Here is a 17,910-nt window from a genome sequence, read left to right on the forward strand (position 1 = left end):
CTATCACATACGCTTGCCCGCAGCGGGTGTTTTTACTCAGGGAGCGCCTGAGGTTTCCCTCAGGTCATTGCACAGGGCGGGGCCGAGTGGTGCAGAAGATGGCGGCGGCGCGGGCGGCGGCGGCGGCGATGATTCGGCTCCGGCTCTCGGCCGGCGGACGGCTGCACTTCTCAGGTACGCGCGGTTTAAGAATTATGGAAGGAATTCAAGTTTTTATCTCCTTCGCTTGGCCGACTCTCCGAGGGTAGTTGTCTAAATTTAGGGGCCGGTGGATCCTAAATCGCCAGTGGTGTTGATGTGGTCCGTCCCCACAGCGACACTGGACATAAATGCCACGACACTTTGACTATGCTACTGAATTACTCTCTCGATCGAAATCCCAAAATATCACTGGTTCCTAAGGACAGCTCGACGATCTTGTAAGTCAAAAGAAAAAGTATTTCAACATTACTCGTAGTTCCTTTCTTCTGGGGACAAATTTCAGACATCCGATATTTTGCATTTTTATGTTTGTGTGTCTGATTTTTGTGATCGAGTTGTGCTTAGTGCTGAATAACCCAGCTCATGGTATAGAAGAGGAACATTTGTTGCATATATTTCTGACCCTGGCAGTGCAAAACTCAGATATATTTACACATTAAGTGTTTGAGTATTATTTTAAACATTATTAAATACTAAATGGCTTCGCCCAGTTGGTGGCGTTAACTTTTAACTGAAAAACTTCTTAACTGACATTCTGATCTAGAAAAGACCAAATAAATTGGAACTTTTGAATGAAATTGAAAAGTTTATTTTTCTATAATTGAGTTAGATAATGGCAATCAGCCCATTTGTCAATAGATTAAAACAAAAAAAAACTATAGATGCTGGAAATCCTGACATAAAAACAAAATACTGGAAACACTGATGCTCAGCTAGCACCTGTGAAATGAGAAACTCGGTTGGTTTCAGGTCAAGTACCCTTTCTCCACAAATGCTGCCTGACTTGCTGAGTGTTTCCAGCATTTTCTTTTTTTTCAGAGACCAATTTAACTAACACCACAGGGAACAAATTTAAAGAGCCATTGATAGGTTTTTGTGTCGTTATACCTCATCCAGTTGTGCAGCAGTCATTTATTGACATAAAGCTGCTGAAAGTAAATGTCAGTTTGACACTGCACTATAGACAGGGTGGCATCTTTCAGCATTTTCATTAATTTAAACATTTTCTTACTAACTTGTTGCTTTAAATGTTGAATATAAACTATTTTTAATTAATGATTTTAATTAAGCACTCATTTTAAACACTTAAAATTTATTGGAAATTTAGTAACTTTAGGTGAGTTTGGAAATCTTGTTTTTAAAAAATGAAAAATGTGTAAAGGTGACCCCCCCCCCCCCAAACATTACAGCCATTCAGGTAACAGAAATTCATAAATCACTACCCAAAAATTTGAGATGCTGAATAAAATTTGCTCTCGCAGAATTTATGTGGGGGAAGAAAAAGTAGACTTTTTTTTCAACTTGCATTTCTTGTTGCATGCATGGATGGCGTGGCATCATGATATGGAAAATCGTGATATGGTCTGTTTTCTAGGAACGTGGCCTCCCCGGTAATCTGTCATCACCTGTATTTTATTCAGGTCTATTGTGGTTAAGCCTAATCTTTTTAGTTGACACCAACATCTAGGTTTAGCAAAAACAAAATCACATTTAGATCAGTCATAATTTAATTGATTTTTTAAAAATTTAAATTATGATTTTGGGAAATGTTAATTTGAGGTTTTCATTTGTAAGAGTTTGGGGTAAATGGGTGCTTGATGGTTAGTACGCCAAAGGCATGATTGACTCTACGACTAAAAATCCTAGGCATCAAGTTAGTAAGGAGGTGTTTTTAAAAAAAAAATTGCTGTAAATACTGCAAGGTTCAATGTCCATGGTGCAAACTGTCAAACTGATGTTTACTTTGTCAATAAATGAAGCATGCAGTTCCCACAAACAGGTTTTCTTTAAGTGTCTAGATGACATTAATAATGTTCATGATCTGCTTTAATTTTTATTTACAAAAGTTCTGATAAATTTTGCATCAGAATGCTTTTTGAGGGAGCAAAGTTCTGAAATATGTAAATAATTTACTCAGAAACCTAACATTTTTCTCAATTGTCGACTAAAACTGCGTGAATTGAGACTAGCTTTGCAATAAATAATCACAGAAAAATAGTTAATAGAACTTGAATACTCAGTACATAAATACAAAATCTTAAATACCATCAGAAACAAATGGAGTTGATGTGTCAGGAAATACTAATTGACACAATTGTTACATTTAGGATCTCTTGTCTTTCTAAAACTATGTGCTGCATTTCATGGTTGACTGTTTCATCCTTCTCTAACACATTGTCATCAAGCTGGATGGTACTGTACTTATCTATTCATTTGTAACCAGACCTAGTAAAGACATCTTCTCCCACACCCATACCATTGACCCTGGTATCCTCCAATGATCTATCCTTGCCCCCTGCTATTTCTCATCTAAGTGCCACTCCTCAATCACAGCATACTAATCCAGCTTTACCTCAACACCCCTCTCCAATCATCTACTGTTTCCAAAATGTCAGACTGTTTGACATTGTTACGGACTCAGTGAATGTCCCTTTAAGATAGAGTGTGTGTGGCGTGCTTATGTCAATAGAAGATAAAGGACGTAATGACGTTGAAGAAGAAGAAAGGAGAGAGAGAAGGGAGAGAGACACCGGCCTGCTAGTTTTCTCTATCGATGGATGAGAAACCATAACTGTGTCTGCCACTGAAATCCATGTATGGAAGTTGGAAGTAATCCGGTGGAGTTCACTTTGTTGCTGACCTGTAGAAGAAAACAGGTATTTGTGTGTGGACGACCATGATTCGGATGCTTTTCGGGGTGAGGAAGTCACTACCGAGTAAACACTGGAGTGTCGTTTAGGTTCCATCGTGGAACATTTGGATTTTGTATTTACTCTCTCTCTGTTTTTCTACATCTACGTCTTATCTTCTGACAACGGTGGTTGTTGAAGAAGCCCTTACTCATGTTTCACCTTATGGCTTGCGGAACTGAACTTTAAGAACCATTCCTAAACGTGGAGTTTGGGACTTTGTCATTTTTTGGGGTTAACGTTCAAGGTTTAACATTTTTGAATTCTAACATACTAACGTTTTTACTTTTATTTTATGTATTATCATAAGTAGTGATTAATAAAATAGTTTTTAACACTGAATCATGCTCAGTGTGTTTCTTTTGTTGCTGGTTTGTGACAAAATCCAAAACTGGATGAGCAGAAATCTCCAACTAAATGTTGGGATGGCAAGCTGTTCACTTTTGTCTTTGTCAGTAAATGCTGACTTCTTCCCTCTCCTGAGCAACTGCCTGAAACTGAACAGCACTGGAATAGTACAGCACAGGAATAGGCCCTTTGGCCATGATGTATGTGAGCATTGTGACCTTTTCTTCTTTGGACCCAGAAACCTTGTTTATTTTGTAAAGCATTTTGTCACTCTCGGCTTTGTATCAGTTCATCTGCTGAAAGCCTCATCCTTAATTTTGTTACCTCCTTGACTTGATCAGCCCAAAGTACTTTTTCTTTCTGTAAATTTGGGAATTATTTTTAAAAAGTTGCTTTTCATGTCCTAACTTGCAACAACTCCAATTTTCCTTAGTTAAGCAAGGCCTTGAATATGGAATTCTTATCCTTGTTTTCAAATTTCTCCATGGTCTATTACCTTCCTATCTATGTTGTCTCCTCCAGTTCTGTTATCCTTTCAAAAACCTGCAATTCTCCAGTTCTGGTCTCTTCAGCTCCCCAAGTTTAGTTGCTGTACCATTGTGGCTGTGACCTGAGCTGTCTACACTTTAAGCTCTGGAATTACCTCCCTAACTCTTGTTGCCATTCTACTTATTATAATGGTTAATTTCTACCTCTTTGACCAATCCTTTTTTTTCTCATTACAATATCTCTTTATATGAGCTTGCTATTCTGGGTGGAATTTGCATTGTCTCAGGGAAGGGCTCTTCAGCCATGTGGGGGTGGGTGGAACGTGTGTGATGGAGTTCATGGAGGTGGAATTGGTTCAGGAGATTATCTTGATGGATTCCTCTGGGAGACCCCTCTGTATCTTTCACAAGCAAGCTTTTCTCCTTTCTTGAAGGTGGTCACTTTACTGCACCTCTGAGATTTCTGGCATGCTCTCTTCCCAGATGGGGGAGAGATGGATGAGAAAAGAATTTGTAGAATTACTTCCCTACAATATTTTGGTACTTAAGGGATTTCCTATCCTTCAAAGGCCGTGCTGTTTTTCAACTGACAGATGGCTTTCTCAACCTTTTGCCACCAGTGCGTCTTTATTAAGAATGGTTCTGCTCTAGTGTATTGGAGGTCTTTTTCTTTAATGAAATGCAAGCCACATTTCATTGTTAATTGATACCCTCAAAGCAGAACCACTTGTAATTTTACTTCGCCAACTATAGAACATTAATTATGCAAAATGGCTGCTGCACTTGTCTATTTAGACACAGCTCTCTCAGTGCAGCTTCACAGTTGAAAGCTCTTATGAATTTCAAATACCTGAAGTGTTTCCCTAAAAGTGCATTGGTTCTTTCAGGCCCAAACTTCAAAGAAATTAGGACACTTTTTTGTTTTACCAGCCCCCACCTTCCAAAATGTATTAAACCATAGAACCATACAGCACAAAACAGGCCCTTCAGCCCACCGTGTCGTGCCGTCCATCAGACCACCCTCACACTACCTAACCCCTTCCCGCATATCCCTCTATCTCGCGTTCCTCCATATGCCTATCCAACAAGCTCTTGAACCTGTTCAATGTATCTGCCTCCACCACCACCCCAGGCAGTGCATTCCATGCACCAACCACTCTTTGGGTGAAAAACCTCCCTCTGACATCTCCCTTGAAACCTCCCACCCATAACCTTAAAGCCATGCCCTCTCGTCTTGAGCATTGGTGCCCTGGGAAGGAGGCGCTGACTGTCTACTCTATCTATTCCTCTCAATATTTTATATACCTCTATCATGTCTCCTCTCATCCTCCTCCTTTCCAGTGAATAAAGCCCTAGCACCTTAAGCCTCTCCTCATATTCAATATCCTCCAATCCAGGCAGCATCCTGGTAAATCTCCTCTGCACCCTCTCCAATGCCTCCACATCCTGCCTATAATGAGGCGACCAGAACTGAACACAGTACTCTAGATGTGGTCTAACTAGAGTTTTGTAAAGCTGCATCATAACCTCGCGGCTCTTAAACTCAATCCCGCGACTTATGAAAGCCAACATCCCATTGGCCTTCTTAACTGCTCTTTCCACCTGTGAGGCAACTTTCAACGAACTGTGAATATGAACCCCCAGATCCCTCTGCTCCTCCACACTGCCAAGTACCTTGCTGTTTACCCTGTACTCTGCCCTGGAGTTTGTCCTTCCAAAGTGTACCACCTCACACTTCTCTGGATAGAACTCCATCTGCCACTTGTCAGCCCAGCTCTGCATCCTATCAATATCCCTCTGTAAGCTCCGACAGCCCTCCACACTATCCACAACACCGCCTATCTTAGTGTCGTCCGCAAACTTACTAACCCAGCCCTCCACCCCCTCGTCTAAGTCACCTATAAATATCACAAAAAGTAGAGTTCCCAGAACCGATCCCTGCGGGACACCACTCGTCACTGCCTTCCAATCCGAGGGCACTCCTTCCACCACAACCCTCTGCTTTCTACATGCAAGCCAATTCCTAATCCACACAGCCAAGCTTCCTTGGATCCCTTGGCCTCTGACCTTCTGAAGAAGCCTACCATGAGGAACCTTATCAACTGCCTTACTAAAATCCATGTAAACCACATCCAACCTGGTCACCTCCTCAAAGAACTCTATCAGGCTTGTGAGGCAAGATCTTTCCTTCACAAAGCCATGCTGGCTGTCCCTAATCAGTCCATGATTCTCTAGGTGTTCATAAATCCTATCCCTTAGAATCCTTTCTAACAGCTTACCCACCACAGACGTGAGACTCACTGGTCTATAATTCCCTGGCCTATCCCTATTACCTTTTTTGAACAAGGGGACCACATTCGCAATCCTCCAATCCTCTGGCATCACCCCCGTAGACAACGAGGACTCAAAGATCCTTACCAGCAGTTCAGCAATCTCCTCCCTAGCCTCTCGAAGCAGCCTGGGGAAAATCCCGTCAGGCCCCGGAGATTTATCTGTCTTAATATTATTTAACAACTTCAACACATTCTCTCTCTTGATATCAACAACCTCGAGAACATTACCCCTACCAGCACTCCCTTCTGCATCATCAAGACCCCTCTCCCTGGTGAATACCGAAGAGAAGTACTCATTCAGAACTTCTCCCACTTCCGCCGCCTCCAGGCAAATTCTCCCACCTTTGTCCTTAATCGGACCTACCTTCACCCTAGCCATCCTCCTACCCTTCACGTACTTGAAAAAGGCCTTGGGATTTTCCTTAACCCTACTAGCCAAAGCCTTTTCATGTCCCCTTCTAGCTCTCCTCAGCCCTTTCTTAAGTTCCTTCCTCGCTACCCTATATTCCTCATGGGCCCTGTCTGAACCTTGCTGCTTATACCTCACGTATGTTACCTTCTTCTCCCTAACAAGTCGTTCCACCTCTCTCGTCACCCACAGTTCCTTCACCCTGCCATTCCTTCTCTGCCTCACCGGGACATATTTATCCCTAACATCCTGCATAAGATCCCTGAATATCGACCACATCCCCATGGTACATTTTCCTTCAAAAAGGACATCCCAATTTACACTCCCAAGTTCTCTCCTTATAGCCTCGTAGTTAGCCCTTCCCCAATTGAAAAACCTCTTGTCCTCTCTGCACCTGTCCCTGTCCATGACAATTTTAAGGGTTATGGAGCAATGGTCACTGTCCCCCAAATGCTCACCCACCAATAGATCCTTCACCTGTCCCAGTTCATTTCCTAAAACTAGATCTAACATGGCATTCCCTCTAGTCGGCCCGTCAACATACTGCGTCAGGAATCCCTCCTGGACACATTTAACAAATTCTGTCCCATCTAAACCTTTGGCACTAAGCAGGTTCCAGTCTATATTTGGGAAGTTGAAGTCTCCCATTATAACAACCCTGTTATTTCTGCTTCTCTCCAAACACTGCCTGCCAATCTGCTCCTGTATATCTCTACTGCTACTGGGGGGCCTATAGAATACTCCTAGTAGAGTAACTGCTCCTTTCTTGTTCCTTAACTCCACCCATAGGGACTCTAGAGATGATCCTTCTACAACATCCATCTTTTCCACAGCCGTAACAGTGTCCCTGACCAGTATCGCCACCCCTCCACCTCTTCTCCCCCCTTCCCTATCCCTCTTAAAACACCGAAAACCAGGAATATTCAATATCCACTCCTCTCCTGACGTCAGCCACGTCTCAGTAATAGCCATGATATCAGAGTCCCCCATACTTATCCAAGCCCTCAGTTCATCCCCCTTATTCCTGACACTTCTTGCATTTAAGTAAACACACTTCAGTCCATCTACCTTACTACTTTTACAGCCTGTATTCTGCTTCTCCTTCCCCAAAGCCTCTCTACCTGTTTGATCTAACTTTTCCCCATTCCCTTCTTCCTCTGACCTACTCCTCCGGTTCCCTTCCCCCTCAAACTAAACCCTCCTGTACCACCCTAGCAAATCTCGCCGCAAGGATATTGGCCCCCTTCTGGTTCGGGTGTAACCCGTCCTCTCTGTACAGGTCCCACCTTCCCGAGAAGAGATCCCAATGATCCAGAAATCTAAAACCCTCCCTCCTGCACCAACTTCTCAGCCACACATTTATCTGCCACCTCCTCCTATTCCTACCTTCCCTATCACATGGCACTGGCAGCAATCCCGAGATTGCTACCCTTGAGGTCAATTTTCTGCCTAGCTCCCTGAACTCGCTCTTCAGGACCTCATCCCCCTTCCTACCTATGTCATTGGTGCCAATATGGACCACAACTTCTGGCTGCTCTCCCTCCCACTCAAGAATTCTGTGGACCCGATCAGTGACATCCCGGACCCTGGCACCTGGGAGGCAACATACCATCCAGGATTCATGCTCACTGCCATAGAACCTCCTGTCTGTTTCCCTGACTATCGAGTCCCCTATCACTACCATGTCTCTTTCCCACCCTTCCCTTCTGAGCAGCAGTACCAGTCCCAGTGCCAGAGGCCTGGTAACTGCAGCTAGGCCCCTGCAGGTCATCCCCCTCAACAGCTTCCAAGGCAGAAAACTTGTTACTGAGGGGAACAGCCTCCGGGGCTCTCTGTCCTGTCTGCCTGCCTGACTTCTTCTTCCTCTTCCCTCCCCTGACCGTCACCATTCTATCTGCCTCCTGAACCTCAGATGTACCTACCCTAAGGGGGGTGACTGTCACCTGATGCACCATGTCTACATAACTCTCTCCCTCCCTTATGCTGCGCAGTGTTTGTAGCTGCGACTCCAGCTCATCAACTCTGAGCCGAAGTTCGTCCAGCCTCAAGCACTTACTGCAGATGTGGCCATCTTGGACCGCAGCAAGGTCCACGAGTTCCCACATCAAACAGCTGCAGCACACCACCATGTCCTCCATCTGACTACCTTTTTTTTCCCTAGTTAGTCCCACCTACAAATCTATAATGACCAAAAGCTAAACCTTGCCTTTACCTACTTACCAGCTACTTACTCTCCTTGCCCCTTCACGCCGAAGCCCCTTGAGCCAAAGCCCAGAACACTCTGCTGCCACTCACTCCGCTGCCTGCTCCGACGCTGCCCGCTCTCTCAGCTGTTTGCTTTTTAAGCTGCCCGCGCCGCGCCTGCGCAGTACAGCCCCCACTCGACTACTTAAAAAACTTATTAAAAAATCTAAACCTTACACTAAAAACCCTAACAAAAACTAACCCTTACACCCAAAAACCCTAATAAAAGTGATTATATGAATGTTTTAATTAGATGGCTCCAAATTTGAGATGCGTCCAACTTTCATCATGATATCTATCATTACATTTCTTTCTTTTTCTTTTTCAATCTTTTTATTAGTTTTCAAATTAATACAGATTGATGTATAGCATCAATATTTATACATGTAATACAAAGAGATCAGGATAACAATCATAGCATAGATAATCATAAAGAACAATAAAATATTTTTAAAAATCTGTAGATCCAACAATCTCTTAGTAAATGAATATAATATAAAAGAAAGGAAAGAAAAAGATTTATTATATAAATTTAAAAAAAAACCCAAATCAATAAGAAAAATTGTAAACAATATAAACTAAACAAAAAAAGATTTAAAAAAAACAAACAACAAAAAAAAGAAAAAAAAACCTGGGCTAAAATTTCTCAGTAGAAACAGTGTAATATTATGTCGTCAAGTCCGTTCCTCCAAGTTGGAAAGTTATTGAAAGGGGATCTACATCATGTGAAAATATTGAATAAATGGACTCCAAATATGTTCAAACTTAAGCGAAGGATCGACAGTACCACTCCTAATTTTTTCCAAGTTTAAACATGATATAGTCTGAGAAAACCATTGGAAAGTAGTAGGGGGTATTGGATCCTTCCATTTAAGCAAAATGGATCATTTGGCCATTAATGTAACAAAAGCAATCATACGGTTAACGGAAGCAGATAAATGGCCAGACTCTATCCTTGGTAATCCAAAAATTGCAGTGATAGGGTGAGGTTGTAAATCAATCTTCAATACATTTTAAATAATGTTTAAAAAATATCTTTCCAATATTTTTCCAGAAGAGGACAGGACCAAAACGTGTCAAAGAAGCCACGTTTGATTTACATCTATCACATATAGGATTTATATGGTTATAAAAACGAGCTAACTTATCTTTGGACATATGGGTCCTGTGGACTACCTTAAACTGTATCAATGAGTGTCTGGCACACATTGAAGATGTATTAACTAAATGAAGAATTTTCTTCCAAGTCTCTATAGGTATAGATGTCTGGAGTTCACTTTTCCATTCATTCTTAATTTTGTCTAATGATTCTAGATGTATTTTCATAATTAAATCATAAATTATTGCTATCAAGCCCTTCTGATAAGGATTAAGACCTAAAATTTTTTCCGTAGTTTCAATTTTGTAAGGTGTCAGAAAAGAGGGTATAGTAGTTTTTAAAAAATTTCTAATCTGCAAATATCGAAAAAAGTGTGATCTAGGCAAATTATATTTATTAGACAATTGTTCAAAAGATGAAAAACAGTTATCAATGAATAGATCCCGAAAACATACTATTCCCTTTTCCATATGGAAAAAGCTGAGTCAGCTTTGGATGGATGGATGAAAGAAAAAATTAGATTGAATGGGACTTGACAAGTTAAATTTATTCAATCCAAAAAATTTATGAAATTGAAACCATATTCGTATTGTATGTTTAACAATTAGGTTAGTCGTATGTTTAGTTAATTTGGTAAGTGCAAAAGGGAGTGAAGCACCAAAAATGGAAACTACTGAAAATTCAAGAACTGATTGGTGCTCAAGGCATACCCATTTGGGGCATTGAATTACATGAGAATCTTGTATCCAAGAAATTAAATATCTGATATTAATTGCCCAATAATATAATCTAAAGTTAGGCAAGGCCAAACCACCATCCTTTTTTAGTGTTTGTAAATATTTCTTACTTAACCTGGGGTTTTTATTCTGCCAAATATATGAAAGAATTTTAGAATCAATAGTGTCAAAAAAAAGATTTCAGGACAGAAGTTGGAATCGCTTGAAATAAATATAAAAGTTTTGGTAAAATATTCATCTTAATTGCATTAATTCGGCCTGCCAATGATAAAGACAGTGGAGACCACTTAGTAAATAATTGTTTAACATAGTCAATTAAAGGCAATAGATTAGCTTTAAATAAGTCCTTATGTTTCTTGGTAATTTTAACACTTAAATACATAATATAGTCAGTTACCAATCTAAAAGGTGTTACGGACACAGTGAATGTCCCTTTAAGATAGTTAGTGATGTGTGTGTGGGGACGTAATGCGGTTATGTTTCTTGGTAATTTTAACACTTAAATACATAATATAGTCAGTTACCAATCTAAAAGGTGTTACGGACACAGTGAATGTCCCTTTAAGATAGTTAGTGATGTGTGTGTGGGGACGTAATGACGTTGTTGAAGAAGTCAGTCAGTCGGAGAGAGAGAAAAAGAGAGAGAGACACTAGCCTGCTAGTTTCTCTATTGATGGATGAGAAACAATAACTGTGTCTGCCACTGAAATCCACGTATGGAAATTGGAAGTAATCTGGTGGAGTTCACTTAGTAGCTGACCTGTAGAAGGAAACAGGTATTTGTGTGGATGACCACGATTCGGATGCTTTTCGGGGTGAGGAAGTCACTATCGAGTAAACACTGAAGTGTCATTTGGGTTCCATCGTGGAACATTTGGATTTCGTAATTACTCTCTCTGTTCTCTACATCTACATTTTATCTTCAGACAACAGTGGTTGTTGAAGAAGCCTTTGCTCATGTTTCACCTTATGGCTTGCTGAACTGAATTTTAAGAACCATTCCTGAACTTGGAGTTTGGGACTTTGCCACACACACACATGAAGAGTTTAGTTTTTGGGGTTAATGTTCAAGGTTTAACATTTTTACTTCTAACATACTAACATTTTTACTTTTATTTTTCTTATTATCATAAGTAGTGATTAATAAAATAGTTTTTAACGCTGAATCATGACTCAGTGTGTTTCTTTTGTTGCTGCTTCGTGACAAAGGTAATTGGCTATAAATTGGGGTTTGCATGTTCAATAGAAAAAGTTCGCTCTTAGTAAGATTTAATCTATAGCCAGAAAAAACACTAAACTGATCTAGTAGTGATAGTACTGCAGGGATAGATTTGTCTGGATTAGAAATATAAAGTAACAGGTCACCTGCGTAGAGAGATATCTAATGAATCATCTGTCCGCAAGTAATGCCACATACATTTGAAGAGTCCCGAAGTGCAATAGCCAAGGGTTCTAAAGCAATATCAAATAATAAAGGGCTTAACGGGCGACCTTGTGTAGTACCTTGAAAAAGCCTAAAAAAAAAAGGACATCTTTGATTATTAGTAAGTATTGAGGCCATAGGTGTATAATAAATCATTTTAATCGCAGATATAAATCATTACATTTCTCATGTTTCAAATTACAAATAATTGGTCCTATTAATTTAGGCATCTCGGTAAATGTCAAATCTGGAAGATAACATAAGGATACATGTTAATGTAGAACTAAGTCCTAAAGAAATGAAAAGCAAATTAATCTGGAAATATTCATTTCATTTGTTCCTGCAGACTACACTATCTTGATGTTCAATACTACATTTGTGCCACATATTTAGTATCCATACAAAACAGTTTTGTTTTCGCATTAAGGATTCAGTTTGGTGTTAAGGCTTGAGTTAACTCCCATTTCATTTCCCTGTTTGGTACCTGACAATTTTGACCAAATGTATTTGTAGTAGGGATAGTCCAGGGAATTACAGACAGGTGAGCCTTACGTCTGTGGTGGTTAAGCTGTTAGAAAGGATTCTAAGGGTTAGGATCTATGAACACCTGGAGAATCATGGACTGATTAGGGACAGCCAGCATAGCTTTGTGAAGGGAAGATCATGTCTCACAAGCCTGATAGAGTTCTTTGAGGAGGTGACAAGGAAGGTTGATGAGGGTAGTGTGGTGGATGTGGTCTATATGGATTTTAGTAAGGCGTTTGATAAGGTTCCTCATGGTAGGCTTCTTCAGAAGGTCAGAGGCCAAGGGATCCAGGAAGCTTGGCTGTGTGGATTAGGAATTGGCTTGCCTGTAGAAAGCAGAAGGTTGTGGTGGGAGTGCCCTCGGATTGGAGGGCAGTGACTAGTGGTGTCCTGCAGGGATCGGTTCTGGGACCTCTACTTTTTGTGATATTTATAGATGACTTAGATGAGGGGGTGGAAGGCTGGGTTAGTAAGTTTGCAGACAACACTAAGATCAGCGGTGTTGTGGGTAGTGTGGAGGGCTGTCGGAACTTACAGAGGGATATTGATAGGATGCAGAGCTGGGCTGACAAGTAGCAGATGGAGTTCAATCCGGAGAAGTGTGAGGTGGTACACTTTGGAAGGACAAACTCCAGGGCAGAGTACAGGGTAAATGGCAAGGTACTTGGCAGTGTAGAGGAGCAGAGGGATCTGGGGGTTCATATTCACAGTTCACTGAAAGTTGCCTCACAGGTGGATAGAGCAGTTAAGAAGGCCTATGGGATGTTAGCTTTCATAAATCGTGGGATTGAGTTTAAGAGCTGCAAAGTGATGATGCAGCTTTTCAAAACTCTAGTTAGACCACATCTAGAGTACTGTGTTCAGTTTTGGTCGCTGCATTATAGGATGGATGTGGAGGTGTTGGAGAGGGTGCAGAGGAGATTTAGCAGGATGCTGCCTGGATTAGAGCATATGGAATATGAGCAAAGGCTTAAGGTGCTAGGGCTTTATTCACTGGAAAGGAGGAGGATGAGAGGAGACATGATAGAGGTATATAAAATATTGAGAGGAATAGATAGAGTAGACAGCCAGCACCTCCTTCCCAGGGCACCAATGCTCAAGACGAGAGGGCATGGCTTTAAGGTTATGGGTGGGAGGTTCAGGGGAGATGTCAGGGGGAGGCTTTTCACCCAGAGAGTGGTTGGTGCATGGAATGCACTGCCTGGGGTGGTGGTGGAGGCAGATACATTGGACAGGTTCAAGAGTTTGTTGGATAGGCACATGGAGGAATGTGAGATAGAGGGATATGCGGGAGGAAAGGGTTAGATAGTGCGAGGGTGGTTTGATGGACGGCACAACATGGTGGGCCGAAGGGCCTGTTCTGTGCTGTATGGTTCTATGGTTTAAATGCAGTCATGAAGAACACACTTTGTTTTGTGCTTTGTTATTTTTGCTTTGTTCATCTTGAACATTAAATTCCCCTCCTCACTATTTTTTGTTATAATTGCAAAATGTTGCAATCATACTGAACGGTACAAGTATCTGTGGGAGTGTTAGGCTAACAAAGTGGTTGATGGCCTAATCTGCAAACAAGCAGTCATGTTGGAAGTGGAACAAAGTTTATTCCAGCCCTTTTTAAGCTGTGTATGGGAAGTGTGTAAAGAATTTGTGCCAAAGTTCAATGACTAAATAGCAGGCTGCATCTGGCATATTTGTATAATTCAGGGGGCAGACAAGTTCTGTGCTTCCAGTTGCTTACACATACTGTTTCTACCATGGTTCTCTGATATGTTTTTTCGATCACGAAAGTTTAGAATCGTATGAAAATGTTTAGAGTTGTATTCTAAAATTAAAATGTGTTTCAATTCTTCAAAAAAAATAGCCGATCACGATAGTTAGGTGAAGAGATTAATGAACTTTTTGTATACAGATAGGGTTACAACATACGTCATTGGAAATCACTTTCCATTGAAAACCTACTTTACACCATGTTCCATAATGCCAAGATGACTAAGGAATAACAAATGCTTATTATACTATTTTCATATCACTGAACGTAGTTATTCATCTCCCTCGGTACACATGCCCTCCAGGTAAAAGGACAAAGGGTGGTTTAACATTTTATTTTGCTTAGTATTGGTTCAAGATAATGTTCTTGCACAATATATCCTTTTACTTGATGCAACTTGCTTGATAACTGAACGTGGCATGATTATTCAGTAAAATCATTAAATGGGGGAAAGGTCAATCAGTAGAAAATTGAGTCATGGTAACATGTATTCTTCTCAAGTTGCATATGACTTTCCCTTCAGGATGCTAAGGCATTTTTTTTCCCAATAACTTTTTAACTGGTTTTCTTTCAAAAAATTCGGCATATTTGGAACTGTTTCTATACCACTTAAAGAAGTAAAGGAATTCATGAGTTTTGTGCCAGTTCTAAGGTCTTCATTTTCAAATACCATTTTCCCCACTCATCCAAAGGTTGTGCTGGTACATTAAAAGCAGTGGTGAATTTCATCATTGATGACTGCTTTCAGTGAGAAGTGGTATATGGCAGTGTTCCACATTTTTCGGGGTTGTGGTGTGAACTTTTATTTTCAGAGGGCTGTGTGTTGCAGCCAGGACAGGTTGGTGGTGATCTCAGACCTGGCATAAAACTCATGGTGTACTGGGCAGCAGTGGTCCCTAGCCTCCAGTGTGTTTTTTGAGACCTGGACAACCTACAGCCAACAACTCAAGGCATTGGAAAAGAAGCCACCATCATTGTCTCGGCAAAATCCTCCAAATTCACTGGAAGGTTAAGCGAACCAACTACAGTGTCCTCTCCCAGGTCAATATCTCCAGCACAGAGGCCCTAGTTGCATTGAATTGGGCAGGCAACATTGCTTGCATGCTCAACATCAGACTCATGATACGAACCATCTATTCTAAGATCTATCGCAAGAAGAGATTTTGGGGCAGATGTGGAAAAATTTAAAAGATGCAGCATCTCCACTGACTCCTGGGAATCTCTGGCCATGACTACTCAAAGTGGAGTGGAACATGTGGAATGGTATTGAAAACCTTGAGTTCATGCATTGAGAGCACATAAAAGGCCCTGCATAATTGGCAGGAGGAGTGTATCACCTTATGAACTGCTCATCTGCCTGCCAGTCAGGCACCTCGTGCTCCATCTGTAAGTCAGTAGTTCTCAGATCAGAGAAATTAACATTAATGGTAGGGAAACTTATTGGAGGAAAAATCTTCTAAGGGACAGCATTGATTTTATTTGGAGAGGACAAGAGCACAAAACAACTTCAGATTTTGTAAGTTCCTGTTCCTCTACAAGTATTGAATAAACTTGAAATTGTGTTTTCCCCAATATTCTTAAGTTTAATCAGTTGAATAGTTGCTGGGTATCTGTTTTGTTTGATGCAGAAATAAAAATTGCAGTTTTTAAAGGTAATAAATGAGGATGAAGGCATTAATAGCAGATAAACTGTGGCAGGGCTAGAGTTGGGTGATGACATTGTGGTGGGGGAGCTTGGCTTCAAACTGGCATAGGTTTGAAGCACCATAAATACAGGCCAAAAACACAACTGGGAATCAAAAATGATATCAAGAATGTAAGTAAGAGTTTTATTTCAAACATTTAATGGTGAACGGGTTGGAGTTTGTGGTTCAGGAATGGAGTTTGTGATAAGAATTAAGGCCTTTGGCTTTAGTATTCCAGGAATGTAATTGGAGGAAATTTCTGCTTTTCCAACATTGAATTTTAGTCACCCATGATTTATTGATGTAGAGTCTGCATTTGAACTGGAAAAAAGATAGAGAACACAAGTGACAAATTCAAAACTTAATTTGGAATATATTTCAATGTATTTAGTTCAAAAGGAGCCTGATTTTAATTTCCTTTGAGTTGACTAGTCTTTAATTATTAAGTTTAGTTTTTCTATCTTTCTATTTCAGATTACTTCTATCGCCGTTTCACAGTTTCATCAATTATGATGGGTAAGTACTTCTAATAATAGCATCCGAAACAAGCTGTTCATAATCTTTGCTTTAATGTTGATATTGTAGCGGTTGCTACCGCGGAATAAAACAAGACTCTACTCGGAGGATCGCCAAACAGAACTGGTTTATTTTCCCGCCTTGTGCGGGCCCTTTAAGGGAGAAAAACTCCCGCCCAAAAAAACCGGCAATGACGTAAGTCCCACGTCATCAGGACTTTCCCGCGCGCGGGTTCTCCCCGTCGCTCGGAAAGACGAGGCCCGCCGCCATCTTGGGCCTCGTCGCTCCGACGCCGCGCGAACCCGACTGCCGAGCCGGTTCGCCCGACTAGACGGTGAGTCGCCACACAACCCCCCCCAGAACCGGCGAGACAGTCCCCCAAGGTCCGTGGACTGTGCCAGCTGCCGCTTAGGGGGGCGGCCTCTGCGTCGTGGCGTGGCAACCTCGACAGGCTGTTGCAGATCCAAATGGGCCGGTTTGAGGCGGTCCGCCGTGAAAACCTGTTCCCTGCCTCCAATGTCCAAAATAAAAGTGGATCCGTTATTCCGTATGACTCGGAACGGTCCCTCATATGGTCGTTGCAATGGCGCCCGAGGTGTGCCCCTGCGAACGAAAACAAACTTACAGTCCCGTAGTTCCTTGGGCTGGCAGGATGGGGCTTGACCGTGCCATGAGGTGGGAATCGGGGCCAAGGCGCCGAGCTTCTCGCGCAGTCTTTGTAGAACTGCTGGGGGTTGTTCCCCTTGGTCCTGAAAGGCAGGTATGAAATCCCCGGGGACAACTAGTGGCGCCCCGTATACAAGCTCAGCTGACGAAGTGCGGAGGTCTTCTTTGGGGGCAGTGCGTATGCCGAGCAGGACCCAAGGCAGCTCGTCAACCCAGTTAGGACCCTTCAGGCGGGCCATCAAGGCCGATTTTAGATGGCGGTGAAAACGTTCCACCAACCCGTTTGATTGAGGATGGTAGGGCCGTGGTGGTGTGCAGCTGTGTCCCTAGCAGGTTCGCTAATGCAGCCCAGAGACTGGAAGTGAATTGGGTGCCTCTGTCTGAAGTGATGTGGGCCGGAACACCAAAACGTGAGACCCAAGTTGTGAGCAGCGCTCGGGCGCAGGAATCAGTTGTGATGTCAGTCAGGGGGGTTGCCTCAGGCCACCTCGTGAACCGGTCCACGATGGTAAGGAGGTACCGGGCTCCTCTTGAAACCGGCAGAGGGCCCACAAGGTCGACGTGTATGTGGTCGAACCTCCTACGGGTAGGCTCGAACTGCTGTGGTGGGACCTTGGTGTGTCGCTGGATTTTTGACGTCTGGCAGTGCAGACAAGTCCTGGCCCACTCACTGACCTGTTTGCGCAGGCCATGCCAGACAAACTTGCTGGCGACCAGTCGGACAGTAGATCTGATGGACGGGTGCGCCAACCCATGTACCGAGTCAAAAACGCGTCTC

At 42.1% G+C, this 17,910-nt stretch overlaps 1 protein-coding gene across 1 annotated transcript in view; it reads left to right on the forward strand.

Moving 5' to 3' along the window:
• Window positions 1-3: 3 nt before the first annotated feature.
• Window positions 4-17,910, forward strand: part of hadhaa (hydroxyacyl-CoA dehydrogenase trifunctional multienzyme complex subunit alpha a) — a 63,323-nt gene continuing 45,416 nt past the window's right edge. Inside the window, exons 1-2 of the mRNA XM_052024664.1 lie at window positions 4-174; window positions 16,425-16,466. Coding sequence (XP_051880624.1) covers window positions 99-174; window positions 16,425-16,466 — 118 coding nt within the window. The 5' untranslated portion in view covers window positions 4-98. The remainder of the gene's footprint in view (window positions 175-16,424; window positions 16,467-17,910) is intronic.

Source organism: Pristis pectinata, chromosome 10 (genome assembly GCF_009764475.1).
Source record: "Pristis pectinata isolate sPriPec2 chromosome 10, sPriPec2.1.pri, whole genome shotgun sequence".
NCBI lineage: Eukaryota > Metazoa > Chordata > Chondrichthyes > Rhinopristiformes > Pristidae > Pristis > Pristis pectinata.